The sequence below is a fragment of the Oreochromis niloticus genome, linkage group LG10 (assembly GCF_001858045.2).
Source record: "Oreochromis niloticus isolate F11D_XX linkage group LG10, O_niloticus_UMD_NMBU, whole genome shotgun sequence".
In the NCBI taxonomy this organism is placed as follows: domain Eukaryota; kingdom Metazoa; phylum Chordata; class Actinopteri; order Cichliformes; family Cichlidae; genus Oreochromis; species Oreochromis niloticus.
Genome location: NC_031975.2, coordinates 11,149,090 through 11,171,157, shown reverse-complemented (window position 1 = coordinate 11,171,157; position 22,068 = coordinate 11,149,090). Strand labels below are relative to the sequence as shown.

The following is a 22,068-nucleotide window of genomic DNA, read 5'->3' as shown; positions in this document are numbered from 1 at the left end:
AATTGGTCCACCCCAAGGATCGGGTCCCCCGACACAAACAGAGTAACATAGTGTACGCTGTTAAGTGCCAGGAGGATTGCCAGGATTTATACATCGGGGAAACCAAACAACCTCTGGTGAAAAGGATGGCACAGCACAGAAGAGCGACCTCGTCAGGCCAGGACTCTGCAGTCTATTTACACCTACAGGCCAGTGGACACTCTTTCAATGATGAGGATGTACACATCCTGGACAGGGAAGAACGCTGGTTTGAGCGCGGAGTCAAGGAGGCCATTTACGTGAAAAGGGAAAGACCATCTCTGAATCAAGGAGGGGGCCTAAGGGTACATCTTTCGCCATCTTACAATGCTGTGATTGCAGCCATTCCTCAACTCTCTGTGAATGGTACTCATAGCCATTGATCAGTGGTCTTTGATCAGTGGTCTTTGATCAGTGGGTTTTGGTCAGTGATTGTTGATCATCATTAATCATAATTATGCAAATTCCCATGACCACTGATCAACAATCACTGACCAAAACCCACTGATCAAAGAACAGTGGTCAGTGATTGTTGATCAATGGTCATGGGAATTTGCATAATTATGATTAAGGAACTGACCTCACAGCCCATTGTTCCTTCAGTGGCCTGGTTTCAGTCATCATGCAAATGTACTGTTTATAAGGGTTGGGGAAACCTGCAGTCAGCTGAGACTGAAGAAGTCACTTGGATGAGTGATGAAACGTTTCTCCCACAAAACACTACGTCCAGATGAACAGATTCAACTTTTGGAGATTTATTTTCCTGGATGATTGAGAATGCATCAAGACGACTTTTGATCAAACTTTTTAGGGGTGCATACTGGGGTCACGTTACCAACCCATTCAAATTTGGCTTACATCCTCCAAGGTCTTCAAGGTCAAATTAATGATTTTTTGGTCAAAAATTGACAAAAATCCTTAAAACTTAGAAACTATAATTCTTAAAAGTGCGGTGTGTGTTGTCAACATATAGAACGATTTAAAATATCATGTCACATTTGACCTCTGACCTTATCTTCAAGGTCAATAGATTGATCTGAAGGTCAACGTGATAATAATGCTATATAGAGCTATTTAAAACTATGTTTCTTACTGCTATTCTTTCTACTGACCACATATAGGCATAAAGGGAATGATATATGGGGATTCTAAATATCACATTACTTTGGATCTCTCACATTTTCTTTAAGGTCAAATAAAGTCAAACATTCATAAAATGTCTTTTATGCTGCCTTTGTTTGTACTGGTAACATTTGGGAAATGTTACTGGTATATGAGGATTTTAAACATCACATTATAGTTTGCATCCAAATGTGTCACATTTTATATTTGAGCTCACTATTACGTTCCATATCTGTCTTTCTTTCAAGTTGACCCTAAAATGTGTTATATATTTAGAAAAAGTAATGTCAAATGCTATTTAATAAGTTCAAGTTATTAATTTCCAGTTATTTACCTATTATTATACCTATTATCTATTACCTTTCCTAGTTTAATGTTTATGCCCAGAGAGTGAGCTGCCTTAGTGGAGGTTTGCACCCCAGAATGCTTAGTTTTCCATCTTTCACACTGTTTGTAGTGTTTGCCGTTTAGAAAATCTTCTGCTTTGATAGTATGTTTACACATAATTTAAAGGGAAAGATTATTTCAGCCCACACCAGCCATGGTTTTCATAGACCCAAACCTACAACACATATGCAAGAGGAATAATCAAGAAATGGAGATAAAAGTGAAAAACTAATACTGCAAATGCATTGGAGAATATGGTTAATAAATGGACTGTAGGTCTTATACATGTAAATTTATCCCCTAACCAAAGGAATTTGCAAAGAAAAGCGTCTGGACTTGTTTGAGTTGCTTGAAGACGTTTCACCTCTCATCCGAGAAGCTTCTTCAGTTCTAAGGTCAAATGGCCGAGAGTTCCAGATTTAAAACCAGTGGGAGTATCCCCCCAAGGAGGGACAAAGGACCCCCTGGTGATCCTCTAATCACATGAGCCAAGGTGTGAAAGCGGGTGTGGGACCTAATCAGCCAGGGTTTCGGGTGAGCTCATTGTGAAACCTGGCCCCACCTTGTCATGTGAATTCTTGAGGTCAGATGGCCCAGGATGTGAGTGGGCGTTAAGGCGTCTGGGGAGGGAACTCAAAACTGGATTATAGATGGCAGACAGTTGGTGTCGTAAACCACCACCTCTGTTCAAAGATGGTCGCTCACAGTGGACATAGATGGCCTCTTTCACTCCTCTTTCAAACCATCTGTCCTCTCTGTCCAAAAAACGTCTTCAAGCAACTCAAAGAAGTCCAGACGCTTTTCTTTGCAAATTCCTTTGACCACGATGACCTGGATGACTGAGAACCTTCACAGACATATTTATCCCCTGACCTTTTTCTGATCAGGATTTTCATTCTCATTCTCTACGTATAACACACAATTATAACACATCATTACTTATTCAACATTTTTTATAGTTTTCCCTCTGTATTCACTTCAGTTCAATTCAATTTAATGGATAGCGTGAGAAATATAGGGGAGAAAGACAGGACAAAAGACATACAGTGGAAGAGAGCCAGAGTGAGTGAGGAAGAAACACTCAGTGCATTACAGGAAGCCCCCAGCAGCCTAGACCTATTGCAGCATACTAAAAGGAGGATTCATGGTCACCTGATCCAGCCCTAATTGCATGCTTTATCAAAAAGGAAAGTTTTAAGCCTTATCTTGAAAGTAGAGAAATTGTCTTTGAAACCATGAAACCTGAAGGCACTGCCTCCCACTTTAGTGGTCTTCTATGGCCTTTCAGGTCTCTTTGGTGTTGCTGAGCTGACCAGAACTTCATCAGAATTCACCAGAATGTTGACTTTGCAAAACAAGCTTTTGCTATCTCTCTGATAGGTTCATTCAGCCTTCTTCACCTGCATCAACCTCTTGAAAAGCTACCAAATGCCAAACACTTGGAAACAAGTGTTTATATTTAATCTGCCAAGTTTGCCACGATGTAATAAGGGAACAGGTCCAACTTGCCCATAAAACTGCTTTTAGATAATTGTCCACTTGCCTTTGAGCTCTGGAAACAAGAGACTGTGTATGAAGGAAACGATTTGATACTGTTAGAAGAAATAAATTTAATCCAATATATTTTGCTGGATTCGGTGTCTTTAGGGTTCTATAACTCTTATCCAAGATGATTCCTTTGAAAAATGTATACAAAACATACTGTGTCACTGTAAAATGCTGTGGGGTTAGCTTATGTTCTATTGAACAACACTCATCAATACCATGTTCCTTGAAGTGTTTCTATAATTTAAAATTAATTGTTGTGTCATATATCATCTACATTATTAATGTGCTCGTTCCAGACATAAGCCGTACCCTGCCTTTCAGTTTTATGGTTACTCATTAAGACTTGATTCATTAAGGCTTTATGCATACGATGAATTCAGGCCATTTAATCCTTGTTAATTTCAGTATGTTAGGAGGCCTGGGTCGTTGACCCAGGGTTTTTGAGTTTGTTATATTATTTATAATTTCTAGTCTTTGGTTTCTTTGAGTTCTGTCTTATGGTTTTTGTCTCTGTCGTCTCTAGTTGCTCTGTCTCCCCTGTCAGCTGTATCCCCTTGTCTAGTTCGTGTCTCTGTGTATCCTTAGTTGCTATATCCCCGTGTCCAGTCAGTCTGTGTCTGTAAGTTCAGTCTGTGTTGTGTTTCCTGTTTTACTTTGAAGGTCTGTCTTTTCTCAGTGTGTTCAGGTTACGCTTCTTTGTCTCGTTAGTCCTGATTTGCCCCAGCTGTGTTTCCCTCCTGTTGCCCATTCCCTGAGTACTCCCTCTGCGTATTTAAGCCCTGTGTTTTCCTGTGCTCTCTGTTGCGTTCTACCGTTTTCTTAGTTGTGTGTTCTGTTAGTCCTATGGTTTAAGTTTATTTTGATTTTTTCCAGTCATGTTATATTACCCCTTTTTTGAGTTCAGTATTAAAGCTGTTTTGAGTTAACCTTTGGTCTCCGGAGTCTGCACCTTGGGTCCTATTCCTGTCTGCACACAGCCTGCACCTAACAGAAGAACGCGACCAGAACATGGACCCCGCAGACTGTTCCACCTCAGACTTTGAGGCTGAGATGACGAGGTTGGTCGATTTGCTGGACCGCATTGCTCAGGCCGATAGCTTACAGGCTATGGCTGTGGGACTGAGCGCGGTCGAGGCAATGATTACAACCAACCCCCAGCTTCATCAGTTCTCCATGGACACTCATCTGGGCCACACCATAGCCGCGTGGAGGGAGCACGTCAGAGCCAGTGAGCTGGCTATCTCTCTCTCCACACCAACGCAGCAGCAGCAGACGGAGCTCGCTGTTAAGCAGCTGCGTTCGCCACAGCAGGACAGTGTTTCTGCTTGAGGTTCTGGAGAACTGCTCCTGTGTGGTGAGCCGGAGGATTTGCAGCCCGGTGTTAGGGTTCAATGTTGAGAGAAGAATCCATAAATAACCACAGATCCAGGCGTGTGCAATTTAGACGGCATTTTAATGAACACATGTGTGAGTTCAACAACCCAATCAGTGTTGAACTGTCTTTATCATATTCAGACAACTGTTTTATAGGGTTAAGATAGTACAGCCCCCTTTCCTGTTACTAGGCAGATTTAAACAAAGCATACGTCAGCCTAAACCACAATGACTTTTAACATAGAACATCATCTTCGTGTCGACGGCTGATGCTTCCTGTCTCCATCCTGCCCAGGCTTATCTTCCTGGACATCAGGTCCTGGAACAGACTAACACGTACACCTCGACTTTGCAGCCATAGCAAAACGTATTTCAACTCTTGCCTACTAAATGAGTCTCTCTAATTTGTGTGTGCGTGCACGTGCAGGGGCGCGTGCATGCTGTGTACTGCGTACGTGTCTGGATGTGTATGTCTCGCCCTTAAATGCTCTCTTTGCTTTCAGTTTCACTTCTGCACCAGCCTGCAACTTCAAAGACATATAACTTCCTGTCCCTGCAGTCTACACAGAAACACTGAGATCATAGCAGCATTAGAAAAGCATTTAAAATTATATATTCAACCCAACAGTTCGACGTGGTTATAACTGGACTTGTAATAAAGACTGATATAATACCAATATATTTGAACATCTGAATGCATCTGTGAAAGCAACATCACTGAAACGGTAATGATGATTATCAAAATAGCAGCAACTAATAGCAGGAAAATATTTCTATTCTCGATACCGGTCACCTGGAGGCTTCGCGGCCCGTTTCGCCTGCTCCCCCTTCCCGGAGTAAACGGCGTTCACGCCACTGCCACCCCAGAACGACTGAGCACACCCCGGTTTTGGGAGAAAGTGATTGTTTTGTGTTCCGTCCAGCCCCTGTGGCTGCTGTTATGTCTAGGACTCCTTTTGATTCTCTGGCAGATTCTCAGCCTATGACTTTTTCCGTGCCTCAGCTGGCAAATAGAACTGGCAACAGAGTACCACCTGCCATAACTAAGTTGGCTAAAGAACTGGGACTTGGCGTTGCAGAGCTTATGGATCAAGCAAAGGTTAGTGTTTTTCGGCCAATAATGTTTTCACCTGTTCGCTCATCTGTCCAGCCTTCTGCCTCCGCTGGAGGGTCCGAGGGGCCCGTCCAGCCTTCTGTTCCCGCTGGGGGTTCTGGAGAACCGCACCAGTCTTTGTTCGTCTCCGCTGGAGGGTCCGAGGGGCCCATCCAGCCTTCGTCGCCACCACCTGCGGCTCCCACGCCGTTGCCTGCAGTGCCACCACCTGCGGCTCCCACGCCGTTGCCTGCAGTGCCACCACCTGCGGCTCCCACGCCGTCGCCTGCAGCTTCGTCCTCACCTGGTCCAGCTTCAGCTTCAGCTACGGCTTCGTCCTCACCTGGTCCGGCTTCGGCTACAGCTTCGCTTGGTCCAGCTCTGGCTTCTGCTTCGCCGCCGCCTGGTCCAGCTCTGGCTCCGCCTTCGCCTGGTCCGGCTTCTGCCCCGCCTTCGCCTGGTCCAGTTTCTGCTCCGCCTTCGCCTGGCCTTGACTCGTCAGACTCATCCACACCTGGCACTGCCTCACCCTCGTCTGGTCCAGCCTCCGAGTCTTCACCCTCGTCTGGTCCGGCTTCAGCCTCTGTTTCGCCTGGTCTGGCCTCCGTATCTTTGCCTTCAGTGTCGCCTGGTCCTGCCTCGCTCCATCTAGCTTCGTCTGTGCCTGAGGTCTCCATGCCGTCTGGTCCTGCGCGTCCTGTCCGGCCTGCGCGTCCTGTCCGGCCTCCTTCCAGGCCTCTGATTGGACGTCCTCGCCCTGCTCAGCCTGCACGTCCTCGTCCTGTCCGGCCACTTTCCAGGCTGATGGCGGACTGTCATCACCGTCGTGGACGGCCTCCTGACCTGCTCCGTCGCTGCCGGTGCCTCCCGCCCGGCCGGCCTCCTGACCTGCTCCGTCGCCGCAGGTGCCTCCCGCTCGGCCGGCCCCCTGAACTGTTTTCTGGGCTCTTGGGCCGTCGGCCTCCTGACCTCCTTCGAATGGGTCGCCGCTGCTGCCCTCTGCGTGGCCGGCCTCCGGACCTTCTTCGCTTGCCTTGCCGCCGTTGCTTTTCGCACGGCCGGCCTCCTGAACTACCCAGGTTTGGACTTTGGTGCCGTCAGCCTCCGGGCCGGCCCCCTGAACTTTTTTTTTTGGAACTGTCGTGTGCCTGGTTTTGTTTGGTTGTTTTCTGGGCTCCAGTGTTTTCCGTTTTGGTTTTGGGGTTGTGTTTGGTTTGTTTCGAGCCCTCCGTCCTGTTTCCCCCACCGCCCGCCCTGGTTGGGTTGTTTTTCGTTTTTGGTGGTTCTGGTTTGGGCTGTCTGGAAGCCAGCCCTTAAGGGGGGGGTACTGTTAGGAGGCCTGGGTCGTTGACCCAGGGTTTTTGAGTTTGTTATATTATTTATAATTTCTAGTCTTTGGTTTCTTTGAGTTCTGTCTTATGGTTTTTGTCTCTGTCGTCTCTAGTTGCTCTGTCTCCCCTGTCAGCTGTATCCCCTTGTCTAGTTCGTGTCTCTGTGTATCCTTAGTTGCTATATCCCCGTGTCCAGTCAGTCTGTGTCTGTAAGTTCAGTCTGTGTTGTGTTTCCTGTTTTACTTTGAAGGTCTGTCTTTTCTCAGTGTGTTCAGTTTACGCTTCTTTGTCTCGTTAGTCCTGATTTGCCCCAGCTGTGTTTCCCTCCTGTTGCCCATTCCCTGATTACTCCCTCTGCGTATTTAAGCCCTGTGTTTTCCTGTGCTCTCTGTCGCGTTCTACCGTTTTCTTAGCTGTGTGTTCTGTTAGTCCTATGGTTTAAGTTTATTTTGATTTTTTCCAGTCATGTTATATTACCCCTTTTTTGAGTTCAGTATTAAAGCTGTTTTGAGTTAACCTTTGGTCTCCGGAGTCTGCACCTTGGGTCCTATTCCTGTCTGCACACAGCCTGCACCTAACACAGTATTTCATGTCCCTTTAATGATGTCGCCTACTGTGTTAAAGAAAAGCCAATTCACATTTGAGCTGAATAAATCTTTTTATACCCCGGATACATGATAGCCATGCATAGGTTAACCACCAGATGGATAATGTTCGGGACTAAAAGCAAGTCTGTTTCTTTAAGTTTGTTTCCACATTAGGCGAGAATTCATTCATTTCAAACGGCGCATCGTCACATTTAGAGTTCTCCTCTAAACCAGAAGAACCTATACAAGACTTTTCGTCAGCAAAAACCTTAAGCTTGGATTTGGTGCAAAGAATCTCGAAAACCCTTAAAAACTCTGAACTTTCTCTGGAAAGGATGCCATCAAGCTGCTCTTTGCTGAGATCGTCTTTCCTGTTAGTCTTAACTTTATTTATGCTTCTGGATTCCCGAGAGATCTCCCAGGACGACAATGAGGTAAAGTACATTTTGTTGTGACTTTATTTGCTGACTTTCATCACAGAAATAAAAACCAGAGGTAACTTATTGATTGTACCACAGGAACTTACACCCTAGTGTGATATGCATTTACTGTAATTTTCATTTCAGCAGAATTAATTCCTTGGGTGAGTTTTAACTTCCAAAATGTAATCTGCTATTATCTTACAAATTACGTTGATATGAAACAAACAAAGTGGTTTAAGGTTCAAATGTTTTTTGAAATTATGAAAAAATGCAAACAGCTTTTTTTTTCAACGTCAAATGAAAGTAAGTTATTAGATCTGGTTCTGGTTATATCCTAGATGCCCTGCACTCCTTCCATAAGCAGCTTTAATTAATTCTTTAATTGATAATATTATTATCAGTGTATTGTCAGGCATTGCTCTTTTATTATCCTAACAATAATCATAATAATATTGTATAAATAAAAGAGAAAATAACAGTTTTTACTATTCACATGTTCACAGGCTTTTCTGGGGAGTCCTTATCGCCTGCACATCATCTCCACTCCTCTGGAAGCCAACGCTGGTCCTGGAGAAGATACCCCGAACTTCCCACAAGTGGAAGCCGCGTTTCTCATGGACTATAAAACGCAGGCTACTCGAGTGTGGCCACGTGTTATCCTGGACTACATGAGGCACCAGTTAAGGTTCAAAGGACGGACAAAGAAAAGCACAAAGAAAGGATATATTTGGAGGTTCGCTGTCTAGTGAAAGTAAAACGCAATAGTGTGAGATCTAATAAACTACTTCTTAAATGTCATCATTTTCTGTAAGTTTTTTTCTACATCTGTTCTACAGCATCTCTGATCTGTTGTTAAAACTATTTGGAAGACTTTTTCAGATCTTAAATTCAATAAACCCAACCCAGCTGTAGATAATCAGCCTCATAAAACTGAAACTCGTCAGGCATTTCAGGCAATTTTATTTGAGGCAGTGTTTAGTCGAACCAGAATCATCTTTCCCAGTTGGAGCATAGACTTAGAGCCATCATTTGTTGGATAATGACACACCTGTTTCATTGCCAGGTGAGGCCTGTTCCTTGTTATTTCATGACAAACAAAATGTACATAATATTTTAAATTGCTTCAAAGTGTTGAAATGAAAAGAAACAAAACAAAAAAACAGCTAAAGGAGATGATATTCTAATGATATAATATTAATAAAATAATAGTAAAAAATCCTTTTGTTAGATTAAACGAGGATGAACTTGTACCGGCATGATAGAAAGACAGAATTATGAGAAAGGAAGAAAGAAAGAGCTCATGAGCCATGGCTAATCACAACATCTGTCAAACATGGTGGAGGCATTGTTATGGCATGAGGTGCCAGAGGGACTATATAAATTGTGTGTGCTGATGATGAGACTGCTGATAGAAGGAGCAGGATGGACTGTGAAGTGTTCAGGGCTGTTCCCTCTGCTCAGATTTAGCGAAATGCCACAAAGTGCAAATGGATAACGAGCCAAAGCAAACCACAAAAACAACAGTTTGCTAAAATGGGATATTCTTCAAAGGCCACATCAGTCACCCGACCTAAAGCCAATGCAGCATGCTTATGCTTAAAATTATGTTGCTTTGTCCAATTACGTTTGAGCCTCTGAAAACAGGGGACTGTGGGTGTTAATGAAGTAGTTTTACAAAACCTGCAAAAAGTCTGCACTTGAATCACATCTTAACTGTTTAATCTGAAATGCATCGAGGTGGTTTTCAGTGTCATTATGCAAAAAACCCATGGAAGTAACGTCAGTTAAGGTTTTACTCCTTAACTGTAAGAAATCAGCAGATGCAAGATGTAATTCAGATGTAATTTGCACCAAGAAATGTCAGCTCTGCTGCTCTCTTGACTAAAGTTGCATCAGCGGACCATGCTGTTTTACACAGAGTACAGAGTCTCTGCAGGAGGACAAAAACCAATAACTTTGGGAAAACATGGAGGAAAGGAAGCTGATTAATTTTTCTTATATAGGAGAAAATATATTTAATAATGCTGTCTGTTGCGTTGGCCTTTGTTTTCACTTAAATTCATATGGATCATTAATAAAAAATTATTTTTAATGATTAACTTTAAAAAAAGTGAGGTGGGGGTATATTTTGTCCCCTTCTGGAGGAATGTTAGAAGGAGACTGAGAACCAAAAGAGTAACTATGTCAGAAAATGTCAGAAGAGAACAGCTCAGCTGATAAAAGTATGGTTTAAATATTATTATAATACATTACTGACCTCGCTATATTGCAAATATTAAAAAAAAAAAAAAAGATAGCAGGTATTCTAATAACAAAGTCAAAATTTTTCAAGTGGCTTTATTAATAAAATGATCACTTCAATAACCATTTGTAAGGAAGATCTACCTAAATGTTCTCATTTAAACGAACAGTAACACAGTCCTACTTTAATATCATTAACCCTTCCACAAACAAGATCTTTATTGCAGCTTTTCACGGATAGTGTTTCGTCATCTGAAAGATTCCCAATCCTGCTTTACACACTGAAATTACACTTGACACTATACATTTATTATTTACGTCTGATAACCTAGGCACAGTCTAAAAAACAAAAACAAAGAACGAAAAAACGATTGGGCATTATAATGTTTGTGTGTTTCGGTGAACAGTCTCTAAAACTGAGACATAAAGAGCAAAAAAAAAAAAAAAAAAAAAAAAGAGTACAGTACAAAAGATAGTTTAAGCATTTTGTAAAAAGGAAAATATATATAAAAAACAAAAACAAAAACAATAAAAGAAGAAAAAACTTAATTACATACATGCAACCCTATATTTAAACAGATTCGAGGGAAAACGCTAAAACACTTTACAAGACCACAACCCCATTACCTTACCTTATTCTTATCACCACCGACAATTTATTTTAGTGTAAACCTGAGTTTGATCAACAAACTGGATAAAGCTAAAAAATAGTTTCCTTAAACTGTCCACCACCGCAGAGTATTAACAATGTAAAAGCAGCAGTAACGTTACATATCTCCTATATTTTACTGTGACTTAATTCACTATTAACTTCTCATATTTCAGAAAACTTGGATGCAAAGTTAAAATGTGTGAAAACTGAACTAGAGGTATTAAAATATAAAAAGAAGACAAACGTTACCCCTTCACTTGGACATCCTTGTTAGAAAAAAAATAAAGATAGGAAATATTCATTTTAAGACAACATAAATCTTTCACACGGTACTAATCCTCAACAGAACCTTGCACAAGGAACAGTGAAGATCCCATTTTTGCACAACTTTGGCCACGAAAACTTCATCTACGGACGTTTCACTCTTGCCTAAAAGGGATCGTTAATTGATCCAGACATTTTGTACTGCACTAGTGACCCAGTTACAGTGGACATCATGCTTGAAAGCTAATGGACTACAGTAAATGTGTGAATTTCAGTGGTTTATGTTCAACATTGCACTTGGTAAAAACTGACCAACCGCAGGTCCTGCATTTGTTATGAAACTTGGAAGAACTCCGCTGGTTATTGGGTGACAGATTTTTAACAATCAGCAGTGTACTAAATGTCAAGCTAGCCACAAATCTGCAAACAATTTAATTCTTTTTGCAATAACAATATGTATGAGGATAGAAACTTTTTTTTTTCCTTGTGGTCAAACTAAATAATCTCATTGTAGCTAATTTCTGGCCATCAGATCTCCTCTCAGTCCCTACCAATGAGCTGAGCTGTGTCATCATCAGAGTGGTGCCTGCCCTCTCCTGTGTCATCACTTTCTGAGTCTGTGTCCTCCACCGGTGAGTAGTAGCCTTCATAACCTAGGATGGGTGAGTTGCAGTGTGCAGGGGAGGTGAGGCACTGGGCGGTAGTTGTAGTGGTGGTGGCTGAATAGGCCCCAGGGCTTCCTATGGGTGACCCCGGGTTGGAGGGTCGAAGCAGAGGAGTGCGCTCCGAGTCTGCGTCACCCTCTGCTCCTTCTTCCTCTCCACGTCCTCCAGTTTCTGTCTCAGACTCAGACTCGGACTGCTCAGGGTTGTTGCGGGTAACGCGCTGTTTGCACACTGGACACGTCTTCTTGGTCAGTGTGAGCCAACTCTGGCCAACTCAAACTCTGGCCTGAGAATCACATACGCCCTGCAAGCCAAGAAAAGAAAAAAGTAGAAATATGTTTGTTTCTGCAAACTTGATACATATAAACAGATCTGCCTACCGGTTATACATTTCCATATGTAAATTCTGTAGGCAAAGTTTCTGTACTGGAAACCTCCTGGTTTCCCTTTGCAATCTAAGGTCTGTGGACCAACAGTGGTTGAGGTTGCAGAGCAGAAGAGCAAAATCTTTGCAGAAATTCGATCTCAAAAGCATTTGACAATCACTGATGCAATTTGATTAACAGAATTCTCTTTCCTATTTACCAGCATTAGTCACATGACATGATAACAGACAATGATATAAGCTCACTACACTGGAAAGTCTGAAAACTGCCCTTTGCCTGAGAAGCTAAATCAGCAGCTAAGCCAAAAGGGTCCCAGGTTGGTACAAATCTAATGCTGACCATTAAAAGTTGGTTTAATTTACAGCTTATGTTTAATATTACTGGTATTGTTCTTCCTTACCCCTGTTCCGGAATTATGTAATTCCTAAGAATGTGCGAGGCATAGTAGCTGGTGAATACAGAGGGAATATTAATCTGCTCTGCAATAGTTTCTGGAAAAAAAAAAAAAAATACAAAACAACAAGAATCAGACACACACAGTGTGACAGTACAATAGCAAATATTTATATCTGTAATATTTGTTTTCCCATATTTATAATAGCACAAATAATTACCATTGCTGTAGTTCATATTGAGCAGAATTTCTGAATAAACGTTGTGAACGATTGCGGCATCGTATCCAGCTTGCTGTGCATTTAAAACCTGAAACAAGTTCCTTACATTAGAGCAGTGTGCTTCTCAGACAACAAATACTCAGTGTTAAACTCTGCTTACCTTTATATCAAAGTTGCAGTCATAACGTTTGATGAGAACAACAAATTTGGTAGTTGTGGCATTAAAAGATGGGGGCAATGGTGGGGGAGGGTCTATTGTTGTGCAAGCATTAGCTGGATGAGAGGCAACCAAAACTCCCTAAGATACAACGAAAAAACAAAGCATCATTATAAAAGAAATCGACCTGCATTTTACCATCTGTACTCCTCCTTCAACACTCAGTTCTCACCATTATTCCATCCTTTGGAAGTCCAGATCCAAACAAAGCAGGGCGGTCCTCAAATAGATTGGTGATATTGCTATAATGCTGTAAATACAATATACAAACACTATGAGAACAGGCAAAAGTTTCATGAGAGTATGAAGCTCATCTTTACAAACAAAGGTTACCAAATTATATGATTTAAAGCTCCAATTCTACTTACAGCATATATATAGGCATCTGTGGGCAAGGGGAGCTGTATGCTGCAGAAAACCAGTATAAGCACACTCAGTCGAGTTCCCATGCACCGATAGCCAAGCTGCACCATCCTTGGTTACTTACAGTTGAACTAATCTATAAAAAAGAACAAGTCATGTTAAACTAGAGCTTTATCCTTCATGAGGAAATCTACACCATAGCTACCTTGTAACTAGTGCTGGGCGATATGGAAAAAATATTTATCACGATATGAATTATTTTATATCACGATAACGATATATATCACGATATACCACCTGACCTGTGGTCATCTGGAAAGTATGCAGTCTTTAAACAGCGAGTGGAGAGGGTGCAGTCTTTGTTTTGAGTTACTGTAAAGGATGTCGCAAATCCGGGTGCATGTAAAGCAGCACCATGTTGCAAAACAACAAGACAGAGTTTCTTTGTGAAAAATGTCATTTTTTTATACTTTATTTTCTCTTGCATAAAGTTAAGAGTATGTAAAGTGAGAAGACAACATTAATATATTTGCACAGGCTATTTAACCCTTTAAGACCTACCATAGAACCAAGTCCACCAGAGCTTATCTTAAAATTGATTTATTTTGAGTGTCTTCATAGTTTTATTTTTGAGATACACAAATTTTTATATACTACAGGAAAAATGAAAATAAATAAATGCAAATTTGCAAAAACACAGCATGTGCATCAAAATAAACGATTTACAGCAGTGTAATTTGACTTCTAAGCATCCCAGAAACGATACAGAAGAACATAAAGTCAAACATGACTTTTAAAAACACCAACATAGGCTTTGAAGCTTAAAAAACTACATTTTCCGCGAAAATGACATCACTTCCGGTTTCGGACATGTAATGGCGGACATGCGATAGTTCGCGCTGACTTATATTCCAACGTAGGAAGTGTTATGAACAGCTGATCGGATCGGCAAAGCCTGTTTCTGGAATATTATGTTTTTGTTGCTGCAAGTCTGGAATATTATGTTTTTGTTGCTGGAAGTGCTTTTTATGCAATTTTTGCAAAGCTATATGTGGAAGGAAACCGTGACCTAGGGCAAGCTAATGGAATAAGATGTAAGTACAACTCCTACCGTTTCATATGCAAAAAAACCCATTATTGCGCTACCTTACGTGGTTACAGTTCTAGAGGGATTTAAAAATAGTTAGGGAAAACGGAGTTTGCCTGCTCCGACCGGTTTTAAAAGGTTAATGATATATTTTATGTAATAATTTGTAAAATTCGGGTTAGAAACGATAGAAACGATAGAAGACAAATGGCACGATAGAAACTTTTCTATCGTCCACACGATATATATCGTCATATCGCCCTCGCCCAGCACTACTTGTAACCACAATCCCTTCTCAAACCCAATAAAGTGACCTGCCCCGTCACCTGAAATGCACCTCCCTACAAATATAACTACACGTTGGGTGTGCACAGCCTGCAGCTATTGTGATTGCCCTGCTCAGTACTGATGATTCCTCCTGTGCATTTCTGGCAACTTTTTCAACACAGTTTTTTTTATTTGTTTTTTTTTATTTATTTATCAGTCAGAGAATAACAATCATGATCTTAATACGAGGACAAACAGCCACAGCAATAATATAAGGACTCTCAAATGTCAGCAAATTCCAGGAGGGAGATTGCTGACACTGTTGGAATGGGCGTGATGGAATGAACAAAGTGGAAAAACTAGAGGAGCAAATATTTTTGCCCTGGAAAAAACCAAAAAGAAAAAAACTGACCAGAACAAAGAATGGAGAAAGAGGAGGGGACAAAAGTGCCAGCATTTTATTTGTTTCTACTGGATGGCACCGCACATAAATGCAATCACGAGATAATTAACACATGATGCCACAGTGCAGCCACAGAGTATCCATGCAAAGATCACCACAGAAGTTTATGTGAACCTTATTATGCAAATAAACGATTCAAATGGTTCAATCTAAGTAAATCTGTAACCCGATTCACAAACAAAGAATGAAGTAACCCACCATCATGCATTTACACAAACTACATTGTTATGGAGTAGCAAGACAAGTACTTCTGGAGGTTATTGCAATGTTGTTGTCCTCATTTGACTTCTTTTAACCCAAGCTAATTGTCATTTTCACAAGCAAAAGAGCATGTTTACATAAAACACTTAAGTTCACTGACTGTTTGCAGTTTCCAGAGGTTTGCTTTGTTGACACACCACTTTTTATCACTTTAACCCAGATAAGTAATTTGAAAGCTTTACTACAAGATCTGACTACGGTGCCTTTGATTAAAAAATAGTATTCAACATTTGTAATTTACCACTCCCATGTAAATCAGAAGAACCGCGGATCTGAAGTGGACTACATCTACATATTCTCCACATATCCCCCACAAATAAACGTCCTTTTACATGGAAAATCATGAATACATTCAAGGCCCTTATACTGGCACAAATGAAAACAAGCCAGTTGACTCAAAGTGTGCTCAACAATGCTGAATCGGAATGCACGTACATGTATACGCATACCTTCAAGAAAAAGAGATTTTAAACGACAGCAGGCTCACTAGGATGAGGTAAGACAAGTGAGATTATTTTTAGCAAGATAGTAACATTCCCCAAAGGCCACATATGGTTTGTGTCACTAGTTAGCTATTTAACCCATATACTTTCTCCTGTCTGTCTAACAAAACAGGAATGTAGCAACTTTTTGTCGCTGTTGCTGTTTACAGGAAGTTAACCTGGTATCTTTGCATAGACTCTGTCGCAACAATAAACCTCATATGACTTAACTATGTAGTTAGGTCAAAGTAGACTGACTAGCTGAAATGCGATTAGCATGCAGTTAAGGTCAGTTTCTCTTTAACTCTGACCAAAGTACAAGTAACGTTAGCTCATGTGTGTATAGTGTGGGGGGGGGACATACCTCAGTATCCCGCTAATAAGTGCAGTGGAAGGTTTGTAATCTCACCTGGGATTCTCACATGTAACCGTGTTTTAAAAAAATATATATAACACTTATTTTAATTTTATTCTCCCCAAATACTTCTAAAGAGTTAATAGTTGCACGACAAAACGTGAGGATTAACTAAACGTTAGTTGCCGTCTGGCTAGTATTAGCTGACGTTAGATAACAGCTACGTTGTCTTCGTAACAGATAACCATATATCTATTGTGTAGCCCATTCACAACGTTTTATACAGAACTAACAAAATAAAAACCGATTCTACGTCGAATAAAGACAATATACGCTTCCCCCAAGTTGTGTTACCTTACAGCCGCTAGGTTTGTTTGTTATTGCTTCTTCTTCGGTGTTCCGCTTTGCTCGTCGTCTTACTTCTTCTTTACGTTCTGTTGGTGGTTGGCAGACCAGCGTTCAGTTGCTATACCGCCACCTATCGGACTGGAGAGTGAAACAGTAGACGGGAGTTTTGCAAGCTCTATTGAGTGCTTAAAACCTTTGGTTACAGTAAAATGAAAACAAAAATCAATTTCAGATACAAATATAAGGTTTCAACAAAGAAAGAGTGCATGAAATTAGATTCCCGAGTGTGATAATAAATGAAAAAAACATAGCTCGAAGTCAGAATTGGCTTTATTGGCCAAATATAGTAACGGCTACGTTTTTATCTTTGCCCTCAGCGTAAATAGCATAGAAAAACAGGCATTACAGACAATAGCAAAATGTATAGCATATTCATATGTGCGATGTGCAAAGTGTAAAGGTATTGGAATAAATTATTAAATAAATAATGGATTACTAATTAGCTGGTTAAGATATTAATAGTATACACGGATCTCACAGTAATTATATTTAAAAGAAACTGTGTTAAAGCATTTAAGTCTTGCCTAAAGTAAAGCACGTGAGACATCAAAAAACACTTTACATCCTTTACAATTCTTTGGTTTTACCTCGTTAAGTTACTGTGTGGAGAAAATACTCATCAAAGGTCATTACAATCACTGTATGTATTGAAAAAACAACAACAACAAAAACAAAACAAAACAAAGATCCATGAGAATTGTTGGCAATGTAAAGTTTTATAAACACATTGATCCATTTTTTTACAGTAAAATTCTTTAATCTTGCAGCATTCAAAACAGCATGAATGTAAGGAATAAATTGTTGCCAGAAACCATTCAGAAATTGTTCTGTGATAGAGATGAATGGCTACAACTTAAGGGGTGCAACAAAGTCTAAGAGACACAGAATTTGGACAACTAAATGAACTTTTTCTATATCCACATGTGGCATAAAATCATGGAACAGTTTAATGTGGAACAGTTTAACAGTGAAAGTAATGGCCAAACATTACTCAGTTTACAAACAAATATAAATAGATTATTTTTGAGGGAGGAATGTAGAGGGCTGATAATCACACAGTGATTATTCAATGTACAAAATGTAGTTTTTTGTCTTTGTTGGTGAAGTATATAATCTTTTATGTGTGTATGTGTGTATTGTGTGTGTAGACTATATACAGTTACACATTTATATTATATATCATATAATATAAGATTCAGCGTGTGTGTGTGGGGGGGTGGGGGGGTGAAATAAGGCAATAAAATAATCAGTTAATCGGTTAAAACTTGCTAGCAGCTGAGGTCTCTCTCTCTGCTCTGCTAATGACATGTAATTAATAATTGAATTTTGTTGTCATAATCTAGTACGAGGAAATAAGGTTTTAATTTATCCTGCTTAAGGAAGACTGCTGCATGTGGATAGTACTTCAGTGCTGCCTTCAAGTGGTAGGATCTCTGTAGTATCACATGCAGTGTTTTTGCTGTTGTCAGTCTGGTGCCAGGACCTTATCTTCAATGGAAATCAGCTGTAGTATAAATAATAACTCCAAGCAAAGTAAATAAAGAAAGCTTGCATATATACTAGGAAAATGGACTCACTCTCTTTTGTGTAAAGATGCAGCTTTTCACCAGTGGTGTTAAGCTGGTCATCAGAGTATCAGAGCACAGCTGTCCAGGCTGTCTGCGCTATAAAAGAATGACAAAGAATCTACTTTTGGATGACCTTTTGGATAAAAATCAGCAGCTGTATTAAACGTGTACAGTGTTTAATGTTAAATTTCTTTCCCTATTTTTACCCTGTTGCTTTCTAAGATAATGATGCTGTTAGCACTGATTTTTTTTTTTTTTTTTTTGCTTAAAAACATAGAATCCGTGCATGCTAATATCTTGCTTTTTGACACTAAGGAAACAAATGACACTGGGGAGATGAAATTTTGCATCATGATGGCCCCAAGACTTAAATAAAGCTAAATAAAATAAAATAAAAAATAAAGAGGAAATTATGTTTAGTTTTAGTTTTATTTGTTAGTTTGGTTTAAAAAATACTACAGCTTTCCTGATGAGGCTTTGATGGACGTGTTTATTGAGACTGTCCAGAAGACTGTGAGTCAGCTGCTTTCAAAAGGCTGAGTTTTTATTGTAATATCTGGACTGATTTTCCTGAATGGCTCTCAAATGTACAGCTCCATACATTAATAATAAAAATAAATAAAACTAATACTGAAACTAAAGATTTTCACATAAAAAAACTCAAATGAAAGAAGAAAATTCGCTGTGGAAACTAAGTGAGACTACACTAACTTAAAAACAAACAGTGAAAGGGAGATGTAAAATGTTTGTGAGTGCGGATGGTTGTCTTTCTCTCTGTGATGGACTGGTGTCCATGGTGTACCTCACCTCTCGCCCTACGACTGCTGTGAAAGACAGCCCCCGCCCATGCTTCACCACGATGAATATGTCGTGGTGAAGCATGGGGAGGATTTTTTTTTAAATTGATAATATAAAATGAAGCTCGCAGAAAGTGAACAAACACATGAAGGTTCATACATTAAGGTATCGTAATGCACTGAAAGCTTTTTGCACACTTTATGAGAAGACTGAAGGAACTGTTTTATGAATGTGTTTCTGTGCCTGGTGGAAAAATAGTAGTGGGGTGATATGTGTTTGAACTAGTAAGTAGTCTAGCAGCAGCATTCTCCCAATTCTACCCAAGGGCTGACTTGGTAAGCGAAGAGAAATGTGAACTGCGATATTATAAGAAGACCTCAAGGCATGCACGAAGATTTCTCATATTCTTTTGAAACTACACTTACTTTCCTTTTGTGATTCTTTGATAGAAAGTGGTGAAGCTGCTTAATGTGTGCACCAGAGGACATGCACTGATCAAAAAAAAGAACGAGGATCATAGTGCTGCATGGTCACGGAGGCACCAGTCCAAAACTCCATCTACTAAGTGTTGACTTGTTGGAGATCTTTCTCTCTCTCTCTGTCCAGTCTCTTATAGCATTAAAGCTATCTAGGAGCCTAGAAAACTTACAGACCCTATCAGCAAACACACAAACACACTCTTACTGAATTTGATTAACAGAAAAGCTTCAGTTTCCTGCTCTTAGCTGACAGGAGTGACACCTGGTGTGGTCTTCTGCTGCTGTAGCCCAGACATGTGGTGCATTCAGAGATGCTTTTCTGCATAGCTTGTTTGTAAAGAGTGTTTATTTGAATTACTGTTGGCTTCCTATCAGCTCAAGGCAGTCTTCCCATTCTTCTCTGACCTTTGACGTCAACAAGACATTTTCACCCAGCCCTTCTTTTTTCTGTCAACCCTGGAGATGGTTGTGTGGCAAAAGTAGCTCAGCAGCTTCTGAAATCCTCAGAACAGCTTGTCTACCATCAACCACGTCACATTCAAAGTTACATAAATCACCTTTTTTCCCCATTCTGATGCTTGGTTTGAACTTTAGCAGTCTTGTCCTTGTCTACATGCATGAGCATAAGTGAGTGTATAATATCAGGCTATAGCAATGATACACACACATACACACAAACACATGCGCGTTAGGTTGACTACTGCTTATAAGTCAAATTTGGGAAATAAACAATACTTTTAACTGTCAAACTGCTTCATTTAATCAGGGCGACAAATGTTTCATGGTGAATGATTGAACAACGCAAGTAAGAATTAAGACTTCAGCAAGCAAGAAAATGTGGCATAAATGTAAAATACAGCAGAATGGAAATAAATGTCAAGCACTAAAAGCTTTTAAATGAAATGTGGAGTCTCCACTAGAGCTGTTGTTAATGTATAGATTAGTCATTTAATATCTATATCTATTTGCAAGACCTTTATGGTATTTATATTATGTGCATAGGAGGAAAGGACAATTGAAAGGGGTTTGGGAAGCAGACGGGGGGTTTTTTGCAATCATTCTGCAATCATGGCTGTGCTCGTATCAAAAACGCACGACGTGACCGTGAAGTGGTGCATGGCTCAGGTCTATTTCCTGCACACATATGCAAGTGGGGAGTTCTGCATTTTAGCTCTTATGGGATATGACAGATATATTGCAATATGTTCCCCACTCCATTACTACAGCATCATGTCTTATTCAAAAACATGCAAGCTCATTGCATTTACAGGTCTATACCCATTTATTGTCTTTACATCTTTTTACTCTCTTACCTTACAGCTTCGCTTCTGTGGAAAAGTCATGCCAAAATTGTACTGTGTGAACATGGAACTGGTCAAAAATTCATGCACAAATGCACAGTACATAAGCACCGTAGGACTTGCAATTATTCCTCTTTTTATAGTCCCCCAACTGGTGATGATAGTTTTCTCTTACACACACATTTTAAGAGTATGTAGGACATTACCAAAAGAATCTCAAGCCAATGCTTTTAGAACGTGTGTCCCACACTTGTTGTCTTTGTTGAACTACACTATTGCTTCCCTTTTTGAAATAATCCAGACCAGATTTAACATGAGTCATGTGGCTGTCGAAGCACGGATCTTCCTGTCTTTATACTTTGTCATCATTCCACCCATTGCCAACCCAGTGCTATATGGACTCGGCACTCAGACAGTGAGAGGTTGCATAATGAAACTGTTTATTAAAAACAAAGTCATGACAACAGTGTTAGCAAAGACACTGACTGTGGGTTAGGATCTGATGTGCATTGCTTTGGCAATAATTGTTAGAGATTAAAAAACTATAATGAGAATGTTTCTCTTTTATCTCTCATCTGGCCAAATGGATATTTATCCATCTGTGACCTTTAGTCAGATGAAAGCTCATTTATAAATCTTTTCATATTTGCTTGACTTCACATTTCATAATTCAAGATGTAACAGAAAGTCTTCTTCTGGCAGTGTGATTGCTTTCACTTATGGTTAAAAATGTGTTAGGGGGGTTAATAATGTAAATGGTAAATGTAGGTGTGCATTTTTCCGTTAAACTGTTAAATCATAATGTAATTTTTATACTTTTAACTGAGATGGAAAGTTTAAAAAGATGGAAAGAGCGATGGAAAGTTGGTCAGTGATTGTTGATCAATGGTCATGGGAATTTGCATAATTATGATTAAGGAACTGACCTCACAGCCCATTGTTCCTTCAGTGGGCTGGTTTCAGTCATTATGCAAATGTACTGTTTATAAGATTTGGGGAAACCTGCAGTCAGCTGAGACTGAAGAAGTCACTTGGATGAGTGACGAAACGTTTCTCCCACAAAACGCTACGTCCAGATGAACAGATTCAACTTTTGGAGATTTATTTTCCTGGATGATTGAGAATGCATCAAGACGACTTTTGATCAAACTTTTTAGGGGTGCATACTGGGGTCACGTTACCAACCCATTCAAATTTGGCTTACATCCTCCAAGGTCTTCAAGGTCAAATTAATGATTTTTTGGTCAAAAATTGACAAAAATCCTTAAAACTTAGAAACTATAATTCTTAAAAGTGCGGTGTGTGTTGTCAACAT

The 22,068-nt window shown here is 40.1% G+C and overlaps 1 protein-coding gene across 1 annotated transcript; it reads right to left on the bottom strand.

The window, feature by feature from the left end:
* Positions 1 to 10,626: 10,626 nt before the first annotated feature.
* Positions 10,627 to 16,688, bottom strand: LOC109203823 (E3 ubiquitin-protein ligase RNF13-like). Its single transcript, XM_019363565.2, has 8 exons — positions 16,554 to 16,688; positions 13,290 to 13,420; positions 13,094 to 13,171; positions 12,865 to 13,002; positions 12,705 to 12,792; positions 12,491 to 12,581; positions 11,985 to 12,008; positions 10,627 to 11,952 (listed from the first exon to the last, which is right to left on the bottom strand). The coding sequence occupies exons 2-8, from the start codon at positions 13,392 to 13,394 to the stop codon at positions 11,580 to 11,582; spliced, it is 897 nt and encodes a 298-aa protein (XP_019219110.1). The 5' UTR covers positions 13,395 to 13,420; positions 16,554 to 16,688; the 3' UTR covers positions 10,627 to 11,579.
* Between the last annotated feature and the right edge of the window lie 5,380 nt (positions 16,689 to 22,068).

Bases quoted from the DNA above. Each gene is read 5' to 3' on its own strand.
- LOC109203823 (XM_019363565.2), bottom strand. From the start codon at position 13,394: ATGGTGCAGCTTGGCTATCGGTGCATGGGAACTCGACTGAGTGTGCTT. The intron at 13,172-13,289 runs GTAAGTAGAATT...TTGTATTTACAG, and splicing joins CAGATGCCTATATATATGCT to CATTATAGCAATATCACCAA. The intron at 11,953-11,984 runs GTTTGAGTTGGC...GCTCACACTGAC, and splicing joins TATGTGATTCTCAGGCCAGA to CAAGAAGACGTGTCCAGTGT.